The 25,020-nt window shown below is 33.9% G+C and overlaps 2 protein-coding genes across 6 annotated transcripts in view; both read right to left on the bottom strand.

The window, feature by feature from the left end:
• The window catches only part of LOC136043184 (uncharacterized), a 47,986-nt gene extending 29,675 nt beyond the window's left edge, over window positions 1-18,311 (bottom strand). The window contains exons 1-2 of one of the 2 annotated variants that reach the window (XR_010621570.1): window positions 16,211-16,971; window positions 12,442-13,305 (exon numbers count right to left, since the gene is read on the bottom strand). The gene's annotated coding sequence lies outside the window, so the exon portion shown is untranslated. Of the gene's footprint in view, window positions 1-12,441; window positions 13,306-16,210 lie in introns of both variants that reach the window. The other variant, XM_065728120.1, reaches the window with a different exon arrangement.
• Window positions 18,312-18,372: 61 nt separating this feature from the next.
• Window positions 18,373-25,020, bottom strand: part of LOC136043198 (lutropin-choriogonadotropic hormone receptor-like) — a 327,975-nt gene continuing 321,327 nt past the window's right edge. For all 4 annotated transcript variants that reach the window (XM_065728133.1, XM_065728150.1, XM_065728140.1 and 1 more), the window contains one exon: window positions 18,373-21,750. In XM_065728133.1, the coding sequence (XP_065584205.1) occupies window positions 21,539-21,750 (212 nt within the window). In that variant the 3' untranslated portion in view covers window positions 18,373-21,538. The remainder of the gene's footprint in view (window positions 21,751-25,020) is intronic.

Below are 25,020 nucleotides of genomic sequence, written 5' to 3'. Positions count from 1 at the left end.
TAACATGAAAATTTATGATTAGTAAAAGAGGAAATATTTGACTCCGAGTGCATCCCAAAAGGCCAAGTGGATTAAGGTCAAACTTTGAAGATTGTTGATGGGCATGTTACACTAAATCAAAAGGCACTATGTGTATCTGGTTCATCAAACAGGAGGATCTGCAATATTCTAAGAACCGCTTAGACCATGAAGTTGAAACTTTCAGGACATATTGAGAGGGATGTTGAAAAGCGTACCGAGAAAATTTACCATGCAATAAATCGGTCATCAATATTTTGGCCATAGCTTTTTCTATAATTATCAAAAGCGTAATAAGACAACGAGTCATGGGCTTTTTTCTTCCACCAGACTGGCTTGTCGCCAGACAAATTTTAATCGTTTTTTGTAAGCCATTAGACATATGATCATTGATTTTGTTATAATCAATAAGTGATTTCATTTTTGTTTGTCTCAAAAGTAATATCTGGTCATCTAATTATTATATGAATGTATTTCTGCTGGTCTTAAGTTTCAGAAGAATCTTTACCTTTCTTTGAAAAATTTCTTTGTCAGTAAGTTTATTTTTATTAATCCACTAAAAAACATGTTGACATGATTAAGATCTTTAGATTAGGGTATTAGATATCCTCTAAAATGTTGCAATTGTCCCATAGCTCTGCTAGTCACGAAACAATTTGTGGACTTTCTAAAGGGGACTGGGAAGGGATTAATAAAGAGGAGGGATTTTAAACCTCCGGTATATGATTTTAGATCGTAAGAACTAAGATAGTTTTCACACTTTTCAGCCTTTCTGTTACAAAAAATGGCATCAAAAGTGTAAATTTTGTTCCATATTGCGCTTATGGCAACTTTAATGAGTAAAATTTATAATAGGCACGCAGACATAAGAATTACTTTTCAAAACAGCTTTTCAGAATAATTTTCAAGTGCCCATAAATATTTTTTCAGGATGTTACAATTTTTGGCATACAAATATTATTTTTTGGTTAGTTTAAGATCCCAAATAACAACCCCGGTAAATTTCAACCTAATACTCCAAGCCATTTCTAAGATTCTGCTGATTCAACCAGCCCGTTAGAAAACCTAAATGCACAAAGTGTGTTGTGATTTAGTTCAACTTGTCCCTTAATATTCCCTGAACTTTTCACCTTCATGACCTTAGCCTTAGTAGTAGTAGTCATAGTGGTTGTAGTAGGAGTACTAGCAGCAGTAGTTGTAGTATTACCAGGTATACTAACAGTAGCAGCGGTAGTAGTATGGACATAAATAACAGCTCTTGCTCCGAGGGCTGTGGGGCGCTAGAACTCCGATCGAATAAGCTCCTTCCAAAGTGAGCTTTCTCCTTCCATAAGAAATGCCTTGGCGAAAACAAAATAAAAATAATACATTTGGCCTACTTTGCTCTTTATTTAGGCAGCGCTATCGTGGTGCCTATGCATGAAATGGTAATTAAAGCATGAACAATAAAAATTATAAACAAAAGTTTTTAGTTTAAAATTACTATTCAAAGATAATATTTCTCACATTTGTTACGCCAAAGGATTTTCTTTTTAAAGTTTTTTTTTTCTAGCCGAAAGCATAAAAAGGAAAGTTGATTTCCCAACTGCTGAACCCTTTCTTGCAGCTGTGGCTGAAACATTTGATTGTCGCTTAAAATGTACAATAGTAGGAATTAGGTTTAGTACTAGTACTTGATAATTTGCTTCGTCAAGTTTGGCCATTTTTAAGATGATTGTGCTCTGATTTCTATTTACTAGAAATGTTTCGTATTTGTCTTTCCACAATTAATCATAGCTAATTTATCTACTATGGGTTGTTTCCCCGTAGTAGCGTAACATTTGTATGCATGAATATATAATGAGTCAGAGGTGATAGGCCTGAGATTGTCTGTGCAGGATTTTGACTATTGTTGTTATAGGAGCATCGCCAAGTGCTGAAAACCATGTTGTGACCAAGATGGTACCGGCATTGCACAAAGCCTCCATTCATACTAGAGGTCCCAGGGACTTCTTGCTTTCCGGTTCTAAGCCGGCTTAAGCGCTTCAGTTTAAACTTGAGAAGATGTGTTGGTCCCCGTCCTGCACTGGTATCCGGGACCATTACTTTTCCGAGGCCAAAATAATATCAATGATTTAAAGAATATAAAAATTGGAGCTTTGAATGCTGCAAAGTTAAAAAATAACTATATTATCAACATTTTAACTAAAGAATTCAGACGATTCAACTGGACTCATTAGGAGTTTCAAAAACTCATATTCTAGGGGTAGGGAACATGAAATCAGGTAATATAGAATATATTTACTCAGGTAGGTAAAATGGGGTACATAGACGGGGAGTAAGGCTCATGATGATAGAGGAAGCTGCTAAGTTTTGTTTAGGCTGGGATGTATTAATTTTAGAATACTAGTCGCTGACTTTATGACTAAAAAGCGCAGGGTATCAGTTATAGAATATATGTGACTCGGAGAAAGTTTCTTACAGTTAGTAGAGAAAAAGACAGAGTCCCAGGTTGAAATATGTTGTTTTAATTAGGAGATTTTTACGCCCAGGTCGGTAGAAATTGTGATAGATAGTATCTTAGCCTAGGAAAATTTGGTTTAGGAAAGGAAAACAGTAATGGCTACAGACTGATGCAATTACAACTGATGCAAATATAAACATCTAGTTATAACAAAAACAGTGTTTGGTCATACAATGGCCCATAGGCTAACATGGTATCCGCATGATGATAAGATAGAAATCCTTATTAATTATGATATTGTAAACCAAATACTGGCAGGATCAATCGAAGATATTAGGGTATATAAGAGTGCTGTTATTGATGTTAAAAGTAAAGATCACAATCTAGTAGTGTCAAGGGTTAATTTAAAGATGGAATTTCGCAGGGGTAGCTACCTCCCGGGAGGTTGTAATGTTTGTCCACACCAGGATAAGGATTTGAGAGTAAATTTCCAGTAACAGTTGAATACTAAATTGAAGAGCTTAAAATTTTACAATTTAGAAGATGGATGGAGTAATTTCAGGAAAATAATGTGTGAAGTCGCTGATGGCGTCTAGGGGAAGAAAGTATGAAACACAACCAGGAATATTAGTGAAAATACTTTGTGTTTAAATTAGAGGAGAAGGGGCTTATACAAGAACTATCTGAGTGATAGATCCTATGAAAATAAGTAGGATGTAAAGAAAGTCGAGAAAGCATTAAAATAAGAACTAAGAAGGTGTGAAATGAAGGCCATGGATCAAATCTCCGAGGATCTGGAAGATGCAGCTATATGGTATAATATCAAAATATCTTAATGGCTTCTTTGTAAATCAGGAGGGAGTAATCAGTCCGTACTTTAAACAATTAAAGGTAGAGGCGGGGCCACAATTAGTAATAAGGAAAGAACTAAAGAGAGATGGTGGAACATATTGAGAGTGTGCTAAACCGAGATAAAGTTGCAGGAAAAGATATAGAGGAAAATGAAAAGGTTTGTGATACCTTGGATGGGAAGGAAGATTTGTTTTGTGAGGAAGAATTAGCGTTAGTACTTAAAGGATTAAAAATAGCAAGGCCACAGGTACAGCTAGTGTGGTAAATGAGTTCCTTAAATATGATGCCTCTGAGGGTAGAAATAAGTTACTGAAGATTATGAATACGATTTTTGAAAAAGGGGAAGTTCCTAGCGATTTTACGAAAAACCGAGTGTGGTAATTATCAAGGCATTAGCCTGGTCTCTATAGGTAGCAAATTATTTGGTACTATGATACTTTTTAGACTAAAATATGCTGTAGACTAATGTATAAGAGAAGAAAATTGCGGTTCTAGAGGATTTTTTCCATCAAATTTTCACTCTTAGGTTAATAATTCAGAAGTGCCTGAGTTATTCAACACCAATAGTCCTCCAGTTTTATAGATCATTAACACATTTTTGATTCCTTGATAAAATTGCTTTAAAAAAGGTCTTATATTTGTATGGTATACCAGACAAATACACTAAAGTGATTAGTTCTAAGTACGATAATAACAGTGCTTAGGAAAAGTGGTTGGAAATGAGTTTAGCGGCTGGTTCCGTATTAAGTCAGGAGTTAAGCAGGGTTGTTTCCTATCCCCCTTATATTCATTATTTTGATAGATTTTGTCTTAAGGAGCATAAAAAGGTAACGCGAGAGCACGGATTAATGTGGGGGGGAAATACTTTCCTGGACATAGATTATACTGATCATTTAAGTATCCTTGTAGAAAGTGTGAGCAAAATGAATGAACTAATAGCTTTTTTTATCTCAAGTGGTTCGGTGCTGTGGTGATTTGTTGTTGTTAGTAGTAGTAGCAGTACTAGTAGTAGTAGTAGTAGTAGTAGTAGTAGTAGTAGTAGTAGTAGTAGTAGTAGTAGTAGTAGTAGTAGTAGTAGTAGTAGTAGTAGTAGTAGTAGTAGTAGTAGTAGTAGTAGTAGTAGTAGCAGTACTAGTAGTAGTTGTAGTAGTAGCAAAATTAAATGGTGAAAACTTAAGATTACTAACCATGCTAGTTGCGTCCTTATTGGATATCTACACTTTCCGTGCATTGATACAGTTGAGTGACTTTTTGTAAATAATTGTCTTGGAATAATGTGTTTTCAAATATCACGTTGGAATCAAAGAATTCAAAATTGGTATCGGTTGGCTTTGGACAGTTGGTATTCGCTAACAAATAGAAATATTGTATTGCAGGAGACTCACAGCTACTGTGTCCAGCTAAAAATGTTCTAATGTCCTCTGAAACACGGTCCTTTTGTGTCATTTTCTTTTCCTTCCTTTAAAATTGTTTCCTTCAAAAATTTCTCTAGATCCTGTGTTGAAGCATTTTCATTCAATTTACGAGCCTACTACTTCTTACTGCTCCAACTACTTCCTCCTTCAACCTCCTTTTTTACCTTTAATATTATATTTTTATAATAATATGATAATGAAATCGTCCCTGAAAATATTTGAATTGGAATTTTTTTTTATTTACCAAGCAAATTCATTAAAATAAAAAAACTAACTTTTAAAAAACTTACAAAAAAAATGAACTATATTATCAAAAACATTTTGACTGAAGAATTCAGACGATTCAACTGGACTTATTAGAAGTTTCAAAACTTATATTAGGGATCATAAAATCATGTGATATAGAATTTATTTATTCAGGCAGGAAGAATTGGGTTCACAGACAGGGAGTAAGGCTCATGATGAATAAGAAGCTGCTAAGTCTTGTTTAGGCTGGGAAGGTATTAATTCTAAAACACTAGTCACTGACTTTATGACTAAAAAGTGCAGAATATCAGTTATAGTGTGTACGTGACTCAGATGAATTTTCTTACAGTAACAGGAGCAAATAGACAGGGTTCCAAGTAGAAATATGGTGTTTTCATTGGGAGATTTCAACGTCCAGGTCTGTAGAAATAGTAATATATTGTATCTTAGCCTAGGAAAATTGGGTGTAAAAAAAAAAAAACAATAATGGCTACATACTGATGCAATTTCTTAGGTATAGCAATAAAGTTGTAACAAATACAGTGTTTGGTCATAAATGGCCCATACATGGTATCCACGTGATGATGAAATTACAATTCTTATTGATTGTCATATCAAACAGTTCGTCAAACAGTTCGTGGTAACGAACTGTAGTAAGGAGCGACCCGGCTCAATAGGAACCAAAACTCTAAAAATGGTTTTGATATCAATAGCTACATCAAAAGAATCGCATTTTAATGCTGATTTTAAATATATAAGTTTCATCAAGTTTAGTTTTACCCATCAAAAGTTACGAGCCTGAGAAAATTTGCCTTATTTTAAAAAATAGGGGGAAACAACTCCTAAAAGTCATAGAATGTTAACGAAAATCACATTATCAGATTCAGCGTACCAGAGAACCCTATTGTAGAAGTTTCAAGCTCCTATCTACAAAAATGTGGAATTTCGTATTTTTTGCCAGAAGACAAATCACGGGTGCGTGTTTATTTATTTATTTTTTTTTTTTTTTTTCCCAGGGGTCATCGTATCGACCAAGTGGTCCTAGAATGTCGCAAGAGGGCTCATTCTAACGGAAATTAAAAGTTCTAGTGCCCTTTGTAAGTGACCAAAAAAATTGGAGGGTACCTAGGCCCCCTCCCACGCTCATTTTTCTCCAAAGTCAACGGATCAAAATTTTGAGATAGCCAAACTTTGAGATAGGCCATTCTACGGCCTTTCAGATTCAGGGGTCATTCTTAAAGAATTGGGACAAAACTTACGATTTAGTGCAAAGAGCGAGGTATTAACGAGGGTACAAACCCCCTCATATACATAATAAAAATTTAAGAATACAAAAGTTTGTTACGTCAGCTAATTCTTAAGTTACGTATATTTTTTACTAATAAAAAACATTCGTTAAAAATTAAAATTTATAGTTGCCTTTTTTTGTAACCGAAAAATTGCAGGGCAACTAGGCTTTCCCCACCCCTTATTTCTCAAAATCGTCTGATCAAAACTAAGAGAAAGCCATTTAGCCAAAAAAGGAATTAATATGCAAATTTCATTTTAATAATTTATGTGTGGAGAGCCATAATCAAACATGCATTAATTCAAAAACGTTCAGGAATTACATAAAAAAACTAGTTTTTTTAACTGAAAGTAAGGAGCGACATTAAAACTTAAAACGAACAGAAATTACTCCGTATATGAAATGGGTTGTCCCCTCCGCAATCCCTTGCTCTTTACACTAAAGTTTGACTCTTTGCCACAACTCTGCTTTTTAAAACAATAAAAAACTTTAGCGTAAAGAGCGAGGGATTGCGGAGGGGACAACCCATTTCATATACGGAGTAATTTCTGTTCCTTTTAAGTTTTAATGTCGCTCCTTACTTTAAGTAAAAAAAACTAGGTTTTTTTATGTAATTTAAAAAAAAGACTGGCAGGATCAATGCAATATACTAGGACATATGAGTGCTGTTATTGATGTTCAAAGTAAAGATAACAATCTAGTAGTGTCTAGGGCTAATTTAGAGCTGAAATTTCGGAGGGGTAACCGGTAACTACCTCTCGGGAAGTCATAATGTATGTACACACTAGGATGAGAATTTGAGAGAAATTTCCAATAACAGTTGAATACTATATTGAAGAGCTTAAAATTTGACAATGTAGAGGATGGATGGAATAATTTAAGGAAAATAATGTGTTAAGTTACTGATGGTGTCTAGTGGAAGAAAGTATAGAACTCAGCTATGAATATAAGGGGAAAAACTTTGTGTTTAAATGAGAAGAGAAGGGCCATGTACAAGAATTATCTGTGTGACAGATCATATGAAAATAAGAGGTATTTGAAGGAAGTCGAGAAAGCATTAAAATATGAGCTAAGAAAGTGTGAAGTGAAGGCTATGGATCAAATTTCCGAGAATCTGGAAGATACAGCTAGATGGTATAATAGTAAAATATTTTACTGGCAAGTTAATAAATTGAGAGGGAGTAGTCAGTCCGTACTTGTCCCATTAAACATAGAAGCGGGTCCCAATTAGTGATGAGGAAAGAGTTAAAGAGAGATGGCAGAGCATTTCGAGAATGGGCTAAAACAAGTTAGAGTTGCGGGAAAAAACATACAGGAAATTTAAAAAGTTTGTGATACCTTGGATGTGAAGGATGACTTGTTTTGTCAGGAAGAATTAGAAACAGTCAAACAGTTCGTGGTACTGTAGTAATTGTACCACGTACAAGTTTAAAAACACTTTATTTGTAGTAAACTGTAGTAAGGAGCAACCCGGCTTAATCAAAACTCTAAAACTCTAAACTCTAAAAAATCTCTATAAAAAACTCTATCTTGTATCAAACTCTTGTATCAAAACTCTAAAAAATGGAATTTTTATACCAATAGTTACATCAAAAGAATCAAATTGTAACGCTGATTTTAAATATATAAGTTTCATCAAGATTAATCTTACCCATCAAAAGTTATAAGCCTGAGAAAATTTACCTCATTTTAGAAAATAGGGGGAAACAACCCCTAAAAGTCATATAATCTAAACGAAAATCACACCATCAGATTTGTCATATCAGACAGCCTCATCGTAGAAGTTCTAAGATCCTATCAACAAAAATGTGGAATTTCGCATTTTTTTGCCAGAAGACAGATCACGGATGCCAGTTTTTTGTTTTTTTTGTTTTTTTCCCAGGGGTGATCGTATCGACTGAGTTGTCCAAGAATGTCGCGAGAGGGCTAATTCTAACGGATATTTAAATCTCTAATGCCCTCTTTTAGTGACCAAAAATTGGAGGGTATCTAGGCCCCCTCCCACGCTTATTTTATCCCAAAAGTCACCTGATCATAATTATGTAGATAGCCATTTTATTAACCATAGTCGAAAAACCTAATAACTATATCTTTGGGAACGACTTACTCCCCCGCAGTCCCCATGGGAGGGGCTGCAAGTTACAAACTTTGACCTCTGTTTACATATAGTAATCGTTATTAAGAAGTGTACAGACGTTTTCAGGGGGATTTTTTTGATTTAAGGGGGAGAGTTGAGGGGGAGGGGGAGGGTCAAGTGGGAGGATCTTTCCATGGAGGAACTTCTCATGGGGGAAGATAATTTCAATAAAGGGGTGCAGGATTTTCTAGCATTATTGGTAAAAACAATGAAAAAATAAATATGAAAAGTTTTTTCTACGGAAAGTAAGGAGCAGCATTAAAACTAAAACAAACAAAAATTATTACGCATATGAGGGGTTTACCTCCTCGTATTACCTCACTCTATACGCTGAGTTATTTTTAGTAATTTCAACTATTTATTCTACGGCCTTTGTAATTCAGAGGTCATTCTTAAGGAATTAGGACAAAATGTAAGCTTTAGTGTAAAGCCCGAGGTATCGACGAGGGTTAAGCCCCTTCATATACGCAATAAAAACATAAAAATATAGAAATTCGTTGCGTATGTTAATTTGTTAGCTACTATACTTTTTACCAATGAAGACGTTCGTAAAAAATTGAAAGTTCTAGTTGCCTTTTTAAGTAATCAAAAATTAGAGGGCAACTAGGCCTCCTCCCTCGCTCGTTTTTTCTCAAAATCTTCCGATTAATTGCAATTAATTAATATGCAAATTTCTTTTAAATTATTTATGTGCGTGGAGCCAAGATCAAAGCATGTAATAATTCAAAAACTTTCAGAAATCAAATAAAAAAAAAAACATATTTTCTTAAATGAAAGTAAGGAGCAACATTAAAACTTAAAACGAACAGAAATTACTCTGTATATGAAAGGGGTTTTTCCTCCTCAACGCCCCGCTCTTTACGCTAAAGTTTATTACTTTAAAAAAAAACAGAGTTAAGAGAAAGAGTCAAACTTTACCGTAAAGAGCGAGGCGTTGAGGAGGAAAAGCCCCTTTGATATACGGAGTAATTTCTGTTCGTTTTAAGTTTTAATGTTGCTCCTTACTTTCATTTTAAAAAATATTTTTGTTTTAATTCAATAGTAAAAGGATTAAAAATAGTAAGATCACAGATACAGATAGTGTGGTAAATAAGTTTCTTAAATATTGTGGCTCTGAGGGTAGATATAAGATACTGAAGATTATAAATAGGATTTCTTATAAAGGGGTGGTTCTTAGCGATTTTAGGGAAAACCTGATTAAACCACTGTATAAGAAAGGAGATAAGAGTGAGTGTGGCAATTATCAAGGCATTAGCCTGGTCTGTGTGGGTAACAAACTACTTGGTAATATGATACTTTTTAGACTGAGAGATGCTGTAGACTAAGTTATAAGAGAAGAAGAGAGCGGTTTTAGAAAGGGTAGAGGATGTGTCTACCAAATTTTTACTCTTAGGTCAATAATTGAGAAGTGCCTGAGTTATCAAACGCCTTTAGTCCTCAGTTTTATAGATTATTAGCGAATTTTTGATTCTATTGATTGAAGAGCTTTAACGAAGGTCTTATTCTTGTATGGTATACCAGACAAATACACAAAAGAGGTTTTAGTGATAATAACAGTGCTTAGGAAAAGTGATAGGAAATGAGATTAGCGGCTGGTTATGTAATAAGTCAGGAGATAAGCAGGGTTGTTTCTACCTTCCCCCCTTATATTGATAATTTTGAGGGATTTGTCTTAAGGAACATAGGAAAGGCAATGCGAGAGCAGGGATTCAAGTTGGGAAGAAAAACTTTCCCGGACTTATATTACACTGACAATTTAAATATCCTAGTTGAAAGTTTAAGCAAAATGAATGAATCTTTAGAGTTTTTTTGCGAGTTCAGGGTGCTAGAATAGGTTTGAAAATTATCGTTAAGAAGACCAGGTAGACTGATAAGAAAAAATGAAAAGGTGACGTTGGGTAACGAAAAGATTGTTCAGTTGGACAGCTTTACTCACCTCTGTAGTATTATTAAATAAAAAAAAACAAGTTTTTTCAACTGAAAGTAAGGAGTGACATCAAAACTTAAAACGCACAGAAATTACTTCGTATATGAAAGAGGCTGCTTCCTCATCAACGCCCCGCTCTTTACGCTAAAATTTGACTCTTTCTCTCAATTCTTCTTTCTAAAACAGTAAAAAACTTTAGCGTAAAGAGCGGGGCGTTGATGAGGAAGCAGCCTCTTTCATATACGAAGTAATTTCTGTGCGTTTTAAGTTTTGATGTCACTCCTTACTTTCAGTTGAAAAAACTTGTTTTTTTTATTTAATTTCTGAACGTTTTTGAATCAATGCATGTTTTGATTTTGGCTCTCCGCAGACGAATAATCAAAACGAAATTTGCATATTTTTTTTTTTGGCTCAATGGCTTTCTCATAATTTTGATCGAATGATTTTGAGAAAAAAAGAGCGGGGGACGAAGCCTAGTTGCCCCCCGATTTTTTGGTTAATTAAAAAGGCAACAAGAACTTTTAATTTTTTACGAATCTTTTTATTGGTAAAAGATTTACGTAACTTATAAATTAGCTTACGTAAAGAACTTTTGTATTATCATGTTTTTATTACATATATGAGGGGATTCGCCCCATCGTCAGTACCTCGCTCTTTACACTAAAGCTTAAATTTTATCCCAATTCATTAAGAATGACCCCCTGAATCACAAAAACCGTAGAATAAGTAGTTGAAATTACCGAAAATACTTTAGCGTAAAGAGCGAGGTATTAGAAGGAGGTGAGCCCCTCATATGGGTAATAATTTCTGTTTGTTTTAAGTTTTATTGCTGTTCCTTACTTCCAGCTGAAAAAGCTTTTTCACTTTTATTTTTTAATTGTTTTTTTTAAATAATGCTAGTAAATCCTGCTCTCCCTTCATGGAAATTTTCTTCTCCCATTACAAATTCTCGAAGGAAAGTTCCCCCAGCATATCCCCCTCTTCTCAACCCCTCCCCCAAACCAAAAAAATCCTCCTGAAAACGCCTGTATACTTCCCAATAACCATTACTATATGTAAGCACAGGTCAAAGTTTGTAACTTGTTGCCCCTCCCACGGGGACTGTGGGGGAGTAAGTCGTCCCCAAAGACATAGTTATAAGGTTGTTCGACTACGCTGAATAAAATGGCTATCTCAGAATTTTGATCGGTTGACTTTGGGAAAATAATTAGCGTGGGAGGGGGCCTAGGTGCCCTCCAATCTTTTTGGTCACTTAAAAAGGGCACTAGAACTTTTCATTTCCGTTAGAATGAGATCTCTTGCAACATTCTAGGACAACTGGGTCGATACGATCACCCCTGGGAAAAAAAAAAGAAAAAAAAAAAAAAAAAAAAAAAAAACAAATAAACACGCATCCGTGATCTGCCTTCTGGCAAAAAATGCAAAATTCCACATTTTTGAAGATAGGAGCTCGAAACTTCTACAGTAGGGTTCTCTGATACGCTGATTCTGATGGTGCGATTTTCGTTAAGATTCTATGACTTTTAGGGGGCGTTTCCCCCTATTTTCTAAAATAACGCAAATTTTCTCAGGCTCGTAACTTTTGATGGGTAAGACTAAACTCGATGAAACTTATATATTTAAAACCAGCATTAAAATGCGATTCTTTTGATGTAGCTATTGGTATCAAAATTCCATTTTTTAGAGTTTTGGTTACTATTGAGCCGGGTCGCTCCTTACTACAGTTCGTTACCACGAACTGTTTGATCACTGAAAATGTTAAATTTACAATAGCCAAGGCTCTGGGTATTTTTTCAAAGCTGAAAAAGTTTGGAAGAATAGAAAGATAAGTCTGCCAACCGAGATTTGAATATTGGAAGCAACAGTGATGACAGTGATCGGATATGGTTCTGAAGCATGGGTGCTCCAAAAAGAGGAGGAAGATTTACTAACACCAAAAACAAGAAGATTTACTAGATATTTTCCGAATAAATTGACTACGGATTCTTCTAAGTACCTGGCTGACTGACTGTATTTCAAACAGTGGGCTTTATAAGAAGTATGGTTCAATCCGAGTTTATAGGGCTATAATGAGAGATAGCAAAATTAATATGATTAAAATTTAAGATTACTAACCATGCTAGTAGCGTCCTTATTGAATATTTACACTTTTCGTCCATTGATACAGACCCAACTTCTTCAGTGCACAGTTGGGTGACTTCTTGTAAGTAATTGTCTTGGAATAATGTGTTATTTTTCAATATCACATTTGAATCGAAGAATTCAAAATTGGTATCGGTTGGCTTCGGACAGTTGGTATTCACGAACAGATAGAAATAGTGAATTGTAGGAGACTCAGAGCTATTGTGTCCAGCTAAAAAAATTTTAATGTCCTCTGAAACACGGTCTTTTTGTGTCTTCTTTTTTCCTTCCTTTAAAATTGTTTCCTTCAAAAATTTCTCTAGATCCTGTTTCGATGCATTTTCATTCAATTTACGAGCCTTTACCTCTAAAACAATAATTGACGATTTAGTTATTAGTAAAAAATCACCCAGATCTTCAGTTTTGTTATTAGGTTTAAGGCTGTAAAAGATATAAATAGGGAGAGTTAATTGCTTCAGTTGATTGTAAACCTTATATTCTGCTTCGAACCCATGGAGACCTTGACTACCAATTTTTCCAATCACTTCGGGAACTAGTACTAGTTTGTCAATGTCGAAGAGACAGCTTTTGTCAATATAGTCCAGTAAAACCTGCTCAGCTGCTTGTAAGAATGGTCTGGTTTCCTTTTCTCCTGGAAGTTGTATCTTCCCACAGCAAGAGCATTCAAATAAATCCTCGTTAGAGTTCATTCCGAACACTTCTGCATTGCATTTCACAGAATATAAAAGCAATGGGTAAAAGCTTATGCTCTTAGTCAAATAGTGTGAGTGTCAGTTTTAATCTATCAGCATAATTGAAAGGTTTCCTCTCCTTATCTTGCATGTAAAAATTACGCCACTGAAAAATGAGGAAATGCAGCATATTTGATTATGACAGAAAACTAGAATTTCCATAAAAAAAACAACTTAAACGCCACAAAATAGGATGGTATTGCAGACGTAAATTAAAAAATACTATTTTCTTAGAATTTTTGGCTCGAGTGCAGAATTTAATTTAAGTTTTCAGGAAAGATAATATAGAGTGTTACTATATCTGTTATTGCCCACATACTGATTCCTATAGACAAATTTACGCTGAGCTAGTTAAATTCATCGGGGCTTCCTATAAAGTAATTCCTACACACATATCTACACGGAGCAATCTTAAGCTGATCGATAGCCATGAAATGAATAAATATTTTTAACTAAATATTTATAAATAATTTTTTATTTATCATAAATAATAAAATCATGTTATGGATCATAAGAATATCCAAATAGGACTATGATATGAACATTTTTTTGCACGAAAAAATTCCTTGACCCATAGGAAAATAGTACAGTGTACTAATTAAATTAAAATAACAGAAATAATTATAAGAAAGTAATACCAATGATATAAATTAAATTAATTAATTGGATTGATAAGTTTTTAATCTCTAAATGAATAATCCTAACGAATAAATAGTTTCACATAGTGATTCCTACATCCATATCTAAACTGAGTTAGCGAAACTTTATCGGGAGCAGTGGAATGAACAGATATCAGTTGGTCAGATATGTGAAATCTACCGTAATATTCTAGACTTTGATTAGTAAAACAGCAGTTTAATCTGGAAATTATCAAATTTAATACAGACATCATAAAAAAAAACCCAGGTCAGATACGATTGTTAAAAGTAATTTAATGACTTGTCAAAAGAATTGTGATGTGAAAAAAAAAGTAAAGAAGAGGTTCGAACAGTCTAAACCATATTTGATATTTCATTTGCATTTTGTATAGCCAACTGTCTTCAGCCAAGCTTTGGACCTATGCTTGCCTGGTTTGACTCAACGCGGTTGAGTCAGGAATTTTTGGCTCGAGTGAAAGCTTTGCTAGAAAACAGTTTAAAATTGGGTGAGTTAATCATAGGTCTTGAGTCAAGTCAACCAATGCTCAAATTGCACGAACTCTTCGAAATGTAATTATTCTGTATTTTTTTTTCCAGGTTTCCGACCCTAAAGCCTTGCAGGGGGTTATTTGATGTTGCATTTCAGTATCGATGATATCAGGTGATATTAGTATCGTATACAATTTGTTCTGGCTGGGTTTTCAACAGGTAATCACTATTGGGTGGTTGTTATTTTTTATTTTTAATGGGTCACTGAAATTTTTGTATTGTGTTTTTTCGTTTTTTTCCTCAGTTGATGTTAATATTTTGTTTATACGGACTATCAGTATTCTAAATATATATGTTGTACGCTGCTTTTGGTTCAGTAATAATCTTATCGCAAACCCTTTCACAACACTAGAATAGCTACAATCTTTTATTCTCAGCTAAACTTTATCAGGGAAAAATAAGAAAAGAAGATTTTTTAGCTGAAAGTAAGGAGCAACTTTAAAGCTCAAAAGAAATAGAAATTATTGCATATTTGGAGGGTTTGCCCACTCCCTCTTCAATAGCTTCCTGTTCACACTAAATTCTAGGCACTTTTAAAATTGCTTCTTTTTTAATAAAACGGCCCTTGTGTTTAAGGAATTGCTCTTAGAAATTCTGACAAACTGTCAAACTTTAGTGTAAAGAGCAAGGTATAGAGGAGGGGACAACCCCTTCATATATGGATTAATTTCTGTTCATTTTAAGTTTTAATATCGCTCCTTACTTTCAGTTTTCCCTATTTAATATCTGAACGTTTTTGAATTAATATAGGCTTTGAGTTGGGCTCACCATGAATGAATAATTAAAACAAAATTTGCATATGAATTTAAGAATGACTCCTGAATCAAAAAGGCTATTTAATTAGAATATTAATCTTTTTTAGAAGTTCAAAAAGAAACTTTAGCGTAAGAACAAGCTATTGAGGAAAGGCAACCCATCTCATAGACGTATTGTTTTCTGTTTGTTTTAAGTTTTAATTTTGCTTCTTACTTTCAGTTGAAAAAACTTGTTTATTATTAAATTACTCATTGTTTTTTAAACAGTAACGAGAAATGCGGCACTCCCTCCACAGAAAATTTCTTTCCCCCACAGGATATTTTTCCATGGAAAGATTCTTCCTCGTAAGTTAAATTAGCGATATTTGTGGAACTAATATTGTAAGGCATAGTAACAAAGCAGCAAAAGAGGTCGCAACTATTTTTATAAAAATGAGAGTAGCAAATTGTGCAATTCTCCAATGACTGAAATGAATGAAAGAACAGATCTTTAAAAGATATACGCAAAAATTTATGTTCGTGTTAAGGTCTAATGTTACTCTTTACTTTCAGTTGGATTCTTTTTTTTTATCAGCATAAAAATTAAATTCTTTGTTGTATCTATTGGTATCAAAATTCAGTTTTTTAGAGTTTCAGTTACCATTGAGCCGGGTTGCTCCTGACTAGTTCGTTACCACGAACTGTTTGACTAAGAAAAAACGAACACATCTTCCACACAGAAAAGAAGCAAAAAAGGCCGCTTCTCAGAATGCTGGAAGACCTCACTTAACTCATGCAAGATTACATACAGTTCTTGCATTCATGGTCAATATTAATTGGATTAAATAATATTTTAAGGAATCAAATGATAAAAAAAAGACAGTTAGAATATATAAATTTTAATATTTGCACAACCTTCCAAGTGCTACCATGTCTATTTTATGAGGCAGTTAAAACTTATTAAAAGTATGTAGAATACCCTAATCTTTACAACAAATTTTAAGTTCAGTAATTAAAAACTTGCTTATTCTGAAAATATCCAGAATAATGGAAACAAGATTAAAATCAAAAGCCATAACTACTTCCTTACTTGTATTTGATGTCCGTAACTGTTTATTCTAGTTGTTTACTGTTCCTACTCACACACTCTGGCAAAATAAGCTTCTTTTTTCTACTCATATATTTGATAATAAGTAGGATGTAACTGACTTATGTTATCTGCTCTTTCCTTATCTTAAATATTCCTGACAACGTTACGTTTTTAGTGGTTACTCTTTTATTAGCTAATTATTTTTCTAGAAAGGATTTTAGAAACTTACTAGAAGTCAAGGTCTTCGGCTAAAGACAAATTCTATCCTTTTTATGAATTTTCATTCCTTTATTTATCTGTATTCCAAAAATTAGAATACCCTATTGGACAAATATTAAGCATCATAACGGGACTAGAAGCATCAATAATGTGGTATACATATTATATAGTACTATACAATAATATACAATATGCAATAATATGGTACTACGCATTTTGACGTTGGAGTCTAAAAACAAACAGTTCTTAAAAACGTTTCTCAATCAAATTCAACGCCACTTGTGTTTGAGGAGTCTTCCTTAAAGAATTGTAGCAAAAAGTCAAACTGTAGCGTAAAGAGCAAGAGTTGAGGAAAGGGTAATCCCCCTGATATACGGAATTATTTTTTTCTGTTTTAAGCTTTTATGTTTGTTCTAACTTTCAGTTGAAAACTTTCTTTTTCATTTCGTTTATGATTTTAAAGAAATCATACCAGAATATACCCTTCCCTCCCACTACCAATTAAAACTTTCCCTGGGAAATTTCAATTAAAAAATTTCCTCTCAATGAACCCTTCCCCCTCCCCTTCCCCCCAAAATTTCCGTACGTTTCCCGATAAAAATACTACATTAAGAATAATGGGCAAATTGCATAACTCACAGCCCTTTTCCCAGGTGCTAACTGGGGTTTTATCATCATCAAAGGAACAGTTATGGGACATTTCTTCTAAGCTGAATCAAATGTAAATCTCAAAATTCTGTTTGAATGTCATTGGGAAAAATGGGCATATGAGGTTGGAGGGGGGGGGCTAATTGCCCTACAGTATTTTTGGATACACACAAGGATTACTAGAACGATTGATTTTCGTTTGAATAATCCCTCTTCTCATCCCCAAGGACTATTGGTTCAATACAGTCACCACTGAAAAAAAAAAAATAAAACAATCAATTAAACATGTATCCGTGATGTTTCTTCTGGTAATAAAAAAAAAGAAGAAAACGACAAGTTTTTTTTAACTGAAAGTAAGGAGCGATATTAAAACTTAAAACAAACAGAAATTACTCCGTATATTCAAGGGGTAGTTCCCTCCTCAACGCCCGCTCTTTACGCTAAAGTTTGACTCTTTCTCTCCATTCTACTTTTTTAAACAGTAAAAAACTTTAGCGTAAAGAGCGGGGCGTTGAAGAGTGAACAACCCCTTTCATATGTAGAATAATTACTGTTCGTTTTAAGTTTTTAATATTGCTCCTTACTTTCAGTTAAAAAAAAATTAATTTAATTTCTGATCGTTTTTGAATTAATGCATGTTTTGATTTTTGCTCTCCCCACATGGAGAATTAAAACGAAACTTGCATGTTAATTTATTTTTATGGCTAAATGGCTTTCTCATAGTTTTTATCGGACGATTTTGAGAAAAAAATGAGCGGGGGAGTAGGCCTAGTTACCCTCCAATTTGTTGATTATTTAAAAAGGCAACTAGAACCTTTAATTTTTTACGAACGTTTTTATTAGTAAAAATATACGTAGCTTACGAATTAAATTACATAACGAACTTCTATATTCGTATGTTTTTATTACGTATATGAGGGGGGTCACGTCCTCGTCAATACCTCGCTCTTTACACTACAGCTCAAATTTTGGCCCAATTTCTTACTAATGACCCCTGAATCACAAAGGCCGTAGAATAAATAGTTGAAATTGATAAAATTACTTTAGCATAAAGAGAAAGGTATTAGGAGGAGGTGAGCCCCTCATATGCGTAATAAATTCTGTTCGTTTTAAGCTTTAGTGCTGCTTTTTGCATTCAGTTGAAAAAACTTTTTCATATTTATTTTTTCAATGTTCTATAAAAAATTCTAAGAAATATTGCGCCCACTTCATGGAAATTTTTCCCCCCATGAAAAATTTCTCCATGGAAATATCCCCCCGAATAACTCCCTCCCATCAACCCCTTCCCCCTCAACCAAAAAATCCTCCTGAAAGCGTCTGTACACTTCCCAGTAACCATTACTTTGCTTAAACGCTGGCCAAAGCTTGTAACTTGTAGCCCCTCCCACGGGGACTGTGGGGAGTAAGTCGTCCCCAAAGACATAGTTACTATGTTTTTCGACTATGCTGAATAAAATGACAATCTCAGAATTTTGATCCGGTGACTTTGGGAAAAAATGAGCGTTTCAGGGGGCCCAGGTGCCCTCCAATTTATTGTCACTTAAAAACGGCACTAGAACTTTTAGTTTCTGTTAGAATGAGCCCTCAAACGACACTCTAGGACCACTGGTTCGATAAAATAACCCCTGGGGAAATAAAAAAACACTCATCCGTAAACCGTCTTGTGGCAAAAAAAGCAAAATTCCACTTTTTTGTAGATAGGAGCTTAAAAATTCTACTGTATGGTTCTCTGATACGCTGAATCTGATGGTGTGATTTTCGTTAAGATTCTACGACTGTTAAGGGGTGTTTTCCTCTATTGTCTAAAATAAGGCAAATTTTCTCAGGCTTGTAACTTTGATGGTTAAGACTAAACTTAATGAAACTAATATATATTCAAAATCAGCATTAAAATGCGATCTTTCTGATGTAACCATTGCTATAAAAGTTTAATTTTTTATAGTTTCAGTTACTATTGAGCCGGGTCGCTCATTGCTACAGTTCGTTACCACGAACTGTTTCACAAAGACTACAAAATACCACATTATTGTAGGTAGGAGTTTGAAATCTCTCCAATAGAATGAACTGGTCAGGGCCGCTCCTACGGTTGGTGCTACTTAGTGCAAAACAATTACGGCGCCCCTCTCCCGACTCAAACATAAATAAAAAAAACCTAGAAGCCCCAGCCACGGCACCTCTCAAATCAGGGCACCCCCAAGCCACACCGTTTTGAACAGATCGCTTCGGTGCCCCCTCTTTTTGAACGCCCCTGTTCTGATATTCTGAATCTGATGATTTTATTTTTATTAAGCTTGTTCTGATTTTCGGGTGACTTTTTACCCTTTTCAAAATTCAGGCAAATTTCCTCAAGCTCGTAGTTTTCAATGGTTAGTATTAAACTTAATGATTTTAAAAACATGGACTCAGCATAAAAAGCCAATTCTTTTGGTGTATCAATTGTTATCAAGATTCTGTTCTTAAGAGTTTCTGTTACTATTGGACCGAGTCGTCCCTTACCTACAGTTTTATTACCACGGACTGTTTGAAAGAAAATAAAAAAGGGCCATAGAAACTGTGTTTTAGCCTTTGAATTATTGAATTGTTCAAATTCTTCAAATCTCTTCAATTCTAATTACTGTTCATTATAAATTGTAATTCCAAATTAATGCTACTTGAAGAATGACAGTTTTTTTCAACAACAGCCAGCAACTTTATACGCAACTCTAGTTATAAAAAAAAATGAAAAAAGAAGAAGAAAAAGCGATATGGAAATACTATTCTAACTCCTATTATTCTAAACTACAACTTAACTTGGTTTTATTTAAAAACAAGGAAATATATTATATTAGAATCCATTAGCACTTAAAAACAAACAAAACCGAGACAAAGCATATAAAAAACGAGTATTCTTATAACAAAATTCTTAAAACATTAGATTAACATTTGGAGGAAAACTTTAAAATATCACACATAAAACAGCCCTTTCTGGTCTCAATTAAAACAGAGGTTCTGTATGCCAAAACAAGATTCTTTTTAACCTTTTAATGTCGAAGAGGAAAAAATTTGTCCAGTTTTCTCAAAACTCATGAACAGAAGTCTTATTCCTTTTAATACTTTTATATTTTTCTTAATATTTACAAAGATAGGCAAAATTTTAGAAGATATAAAGTCAGAATACTGGTAAAACTAATTTTTAGAGCTAATTTGACATACGTTGCGGAAAACAGCAAAACTAATTAAAAAAGTTAAAAGGGATTATATTGCTCATTTCGCTGGAATGGGTAACTGCCCTGGATTCCTGGGTATCTCGAGACTTTTACGAGTTTCCATTAGTTTCTAATTTTCTTCCATTTAATTAACCACTTTTCAAGTGGGTATTACAAATATCGTTTTGTAACACCATTTATAATATTGTTAATACCATTTTGTAATATACGCTGCAGTGAGCTTCTCTATAAGTGGACGATTCCAAAACTTAAAATTTATGAATTATGCGGAAAATATAATGCATTAGGGGAAGGTTTTAAAAGCTTTGATATTTTAGTCTGGTCTAATAGCTTTTGATATTTGGTCTAAGAGCTCCAATACCCCCTCCCCTTGATACATACATACATACCTTTACATGATATTTTTCAGAACCACCCTCAAATTTAAAAGTTGGATAAATTTTTACGTTACTGTAGAAGCTGTTGTTAGCTCTTTGATTATGGACTAGATTGTTGGAAAAAGAGCACAAAAATAGACGTAAAATATGTTTTCAGCGTCAAACTTGAACAAATAAAAGCTTTAAGTTTTGAAGACAAAGCCTCCACAGCTTTTACAATTGGTATATTAAAGTCAACAACTGAAACATTAAATATAATTAACACCAGTGAGTATCTCTGTTATATAGCAGCAATTTTAAAAATATTCAGCATTCGTGTTAAAGCGAAATTCTAAAGTTGTTTTGTTAGAGATAAGCAATAGATGTTGTATATCTAACTATACTTATCTAACTTAACCGAACTATAGAAAGTGGTGCAAATAAAATTGTGCGTAACAAGGCTTTAACCTTTTTTTAAGGGGGGAGAATGTTACAGGGAAAGAAAATACTTTTGAAGTATATTGTGATAATAAAAATACGCTTTAGATTTATTTTGAGCCAAACCCCCTGGAAAATATTGTAAAGCTTCTCATGGATTCAAAAATTTTGCCTTCTGCTTTTGAGATAAACATTACAACCTAAAACCAAGAAGTTTATGCAGTTGGTACCAAATTAAAGTATTATGCGTTGTCCCTCTCTGTATCTTCTTGCACTTCTTTGCGAGATATTAAAATAACACTTTTCACAAACATGAGGATGGATGCTATGTTATTATAGCTCGAATCTATTGTTATCGACAGTCGTTATATTTTAGGCAATGGGCATTCTCGGCCCAAACTTCGGCAGTTGTTGCCTACCCACTTTTAGCTTTCACTTCATTAGTTTTCATTTTACACTTCTTAACTTTTATTTTCTTCCTTATCCTTATTTTGGTCTTGTTCATCATCTCCTTCTTCATTATTTTCTGGATTGAGACTTACACTTCTTGATGATATTGTTGAGAGTTTTCTTGGCTGAAAAGTAGACACACGAAGTTTATTTCTGTCAACTGCCTGTGTGTAGTATTGAAGCAATTTGTCTGTCGGTTTAGTCTCGTTGTCGGAACTTTCATCTAAAATAAACAAACAAGATCAGTTGTAGTGTCATTACAAAAAAAAATCAATAGTAACAAATTAATCGAGATATGATGAACGAAGAAGGAGAAAAAGTTAGAAAGGAGGTAGTTCTTAAAAATAAATGGAGACACTGAAAAAATATGTGTTTCAACTCATTTATGGTGTTAATCAGTGTGCAAAGAGCGACTCATGAAGGTACTGTAACTTCTATGAGGATTAATTTCTAGGGAAATATAAGACCCACTTTTAACATCACCAATGTTAAGGAGAATCAATAAATAAGATGATACAAACAAGAGATCAAATTTAGGAAAGCAAATGAGTAGTATCCCCTCTATTTGTTTAAGTGCAGCCCTGTCCAAATGTGTTATTGGAGTTGCCACTCCCTCGTATCTAGCTAAAAACTTCTAAGAAATTTAAAGTTTTTCTGGAAACAATATAGTCTCGGTGAAACCCTTCAATTGGTATAAGCGGGCCCATGGCGTCATCATAACTTCCTTTTGATATTGGAAACTTTTGGAGCATTATTATCTGACTTATGTTTACCAAGTATATCCTTCAATAATAGAAGTGAGTTTGAAGGAACATGATGTCTAATAATTGAAGTTTTAATATGGATTCTTAAATACATTTGGATGAGTTTCTTCTGTACTCTAATGGTATCGAGCAAATTATTGATTATTGATATTGATGACTACAGCCAGCCAGGTACCATTATTATAAGCTAATGATCCTGATCACATTAGTTTACCATTACTAGGCTTGCGCTTCAGTTTGGGCCCCACACACCCATCCAGGACACATCGGCCACCAACAGGGCCCCGAGTCCCCTTCCAGGACCCCAATGGCCCCTCCCAACTTTTGCCCCCCCCAAAAAAAATTTTTTTTGCCCCTTCTTAAAATAATATCGAGGTTCTTAGAGATACATTCTAAGCCAATCGATTTATTGTTTCTGGGACGCTGGCCAGTTGATGTTAGGCGTCACAATATCGTAAACAGTTAATTGCTCAATCGATTTTCACAGTTGAAGTTGGATTTTTTAGTACATGCTACCAGTGATTTATTTCCAAGCACCTTTTTTGGCATTCTTTCAAGAATAAGCAAACCGGTTTCTGAGAATTTCAAGAATGATGCGTTATCTGGTATTGCGTAATCATTCATGTTGTTTATGAAACAACACAACGAATACAAGTAAGCCCATATCATGATTTGTAATAATTTTTTGGCATGTTTCCAAGAATTTCGAGAATGATACGTTATCTCGCATTGTGTAATTATTCATGTTCTCGATAAAGCAATAAATGTTTACAAATTGACATATATCATGATTTCTAAGAGTTCCTTGGCATGTTTCCAAGTTCAAGAATGATATCTGGTATTGCGTAACCATTCACATTGTCGGTGAAAAAATTCAATACATTCTGTGACAGCCGTCTTATCTGGTCCTTTGAGATAAAAAATATTTTTAGCTTCTAAGCAGTTTGCTTTTGATTTTATGAAATTTATGTCTAACATATGAATCGAACGTGAAACAAATGATTTTGTATGGTAAAAGAGTGACACGTTACTTGACTGAGATAACACGTCATTGATGAAATTATGTTCTTATAAATACATTCTAGGCAATCAATATATTCTTTTTATGACGCTGGCCAGCTGGTGTTAAGCGTCACTACGTCGTAACTACTCATTCACTTCACAAAAATGCTCTTCTGTAGAACAAACTCAAGTACTTGGTAAATTCCTAGTCTTTTGTTTGGTGACTGAGTATAAACAAAATAATATAAAACACTTCTGCATAGAACAAACTCAGCTACATGGTAAATTCAAAGTCTTTTAATTTTTGACGTGTATCAAACATTAATAAAAAAAAAGAATTTTTGAATATAACAAAATCAGCTACTTGGTAAATTCCAAGTCTTTTAATTGGCACTGAGTATCTAAAACTAATAAAAAAAACACTTTTCTATAGAACGAACTTAGTTACTTTGTAAATCCAAGCCTTTTGATGGGTGACTGAGTATCAAAAACTATCAAAAAAGGACTTTTTCATAGAACTAACTCAGCTACTCGGTGAATTCCAAGTCCTTTAATTGGTGACTCAGTATGAAAAACTAGTAAAAAGTGCACTTTTGCATAGAACAAACTGAACTGCTATAGAACAAACTCAACTACTTTGTAAATTTCAAGTCTTTTAATTGGTGACTGAGTATCAGAAATTAATGAAGAAAATAAAAATAAATTAAAATCGTGACCAGATGCGAGGGCTGTCACAGAATGTATTGTATTGTTTCATCGACAACATGAATGATTATACCAGATAACACATCATTCTTGAAATTATCAGAAACATGCCAAGGAATTCTCGGAAATGAAGCTATTGGCCCACTTGTATTCATTGCATTGTTTCATTGCGATCATGAATGATTACACAATACCACATAACGTATCATTCTTGAAATTCTCGGAAACATGCCAAGAAATTCTCAAAAATCATGACGTGGACCCAGTTGCATTCGTTGTATTGCTTCACAGACAACATGAATGTCTATGCTATACCAGATAACATTCTCGGCAACCGGTTTTCACTTTTGCAGAATGGTTGAGGAGGGAACAACCCCTTTCATATACAGAATAATTTCTGTCTGTTTTGAGTTTTATTAATGCTCCTTATTTGCAGTAAAAAACTTATTTTTTTATTTAATAGTCAAGACAAAGGCGGACTTTAATTCATTTTATAACAAAATATATGAGTAAAATATCTTTGTCAGGGTGAATCAGCTCTGTCTTAGTTACTATGACCTGTCACTCTACATAAGACTCACGTAGAATACGCATTTACTCAATTAAATTATAATCATTAAAAACGTTGAGATTAAGTTTTAAATGATTAAGTTATATAATTATATAATTTAAAATATGGGCTAAGAATGTGTTTATTGACAAAGATTTTCAAACACTGTTTCAAACTGAAAAATTCAACTCAGAAATAAATTTTAAATAGTTCTGAGACGATGTTTCAACAGACCACCTCGACTTCAACCATGTGAGTGGAATAAATTAAATTTTTATAGCAGTTAATCGATCAAATTTTTGCAAGCGTGCATTGTCTTCTGTCATGCCAATCCTTAAAAATTCCTAAAGAACCTTGTCACTTTTAGAATTGAACGACAACATGATATCTGAAAGTAATCGAATCGTGTATCTTACAGACAGTCTAAGATACACTTCACATATGCAGATGTCGTTGTCAGTTTAAGTTCAAT

Source organism: Artemia franciscana, chromosome 2 (genome assembly GCF_032884065.1).
Source record: "Artemia franciscana chromosome 2, ASM3288406v1, whole genome shotgun sequence".
NCBI classification, from domain to species: Eukaryota; Metazoa; Arthropoda; class Branchiopoda; order Anostraca; family Artemiidae; genus Artemia; species Artemia franciscana.
This window is presented reverse-complemented; position numbering and strand designations above follow the sequence as displayed.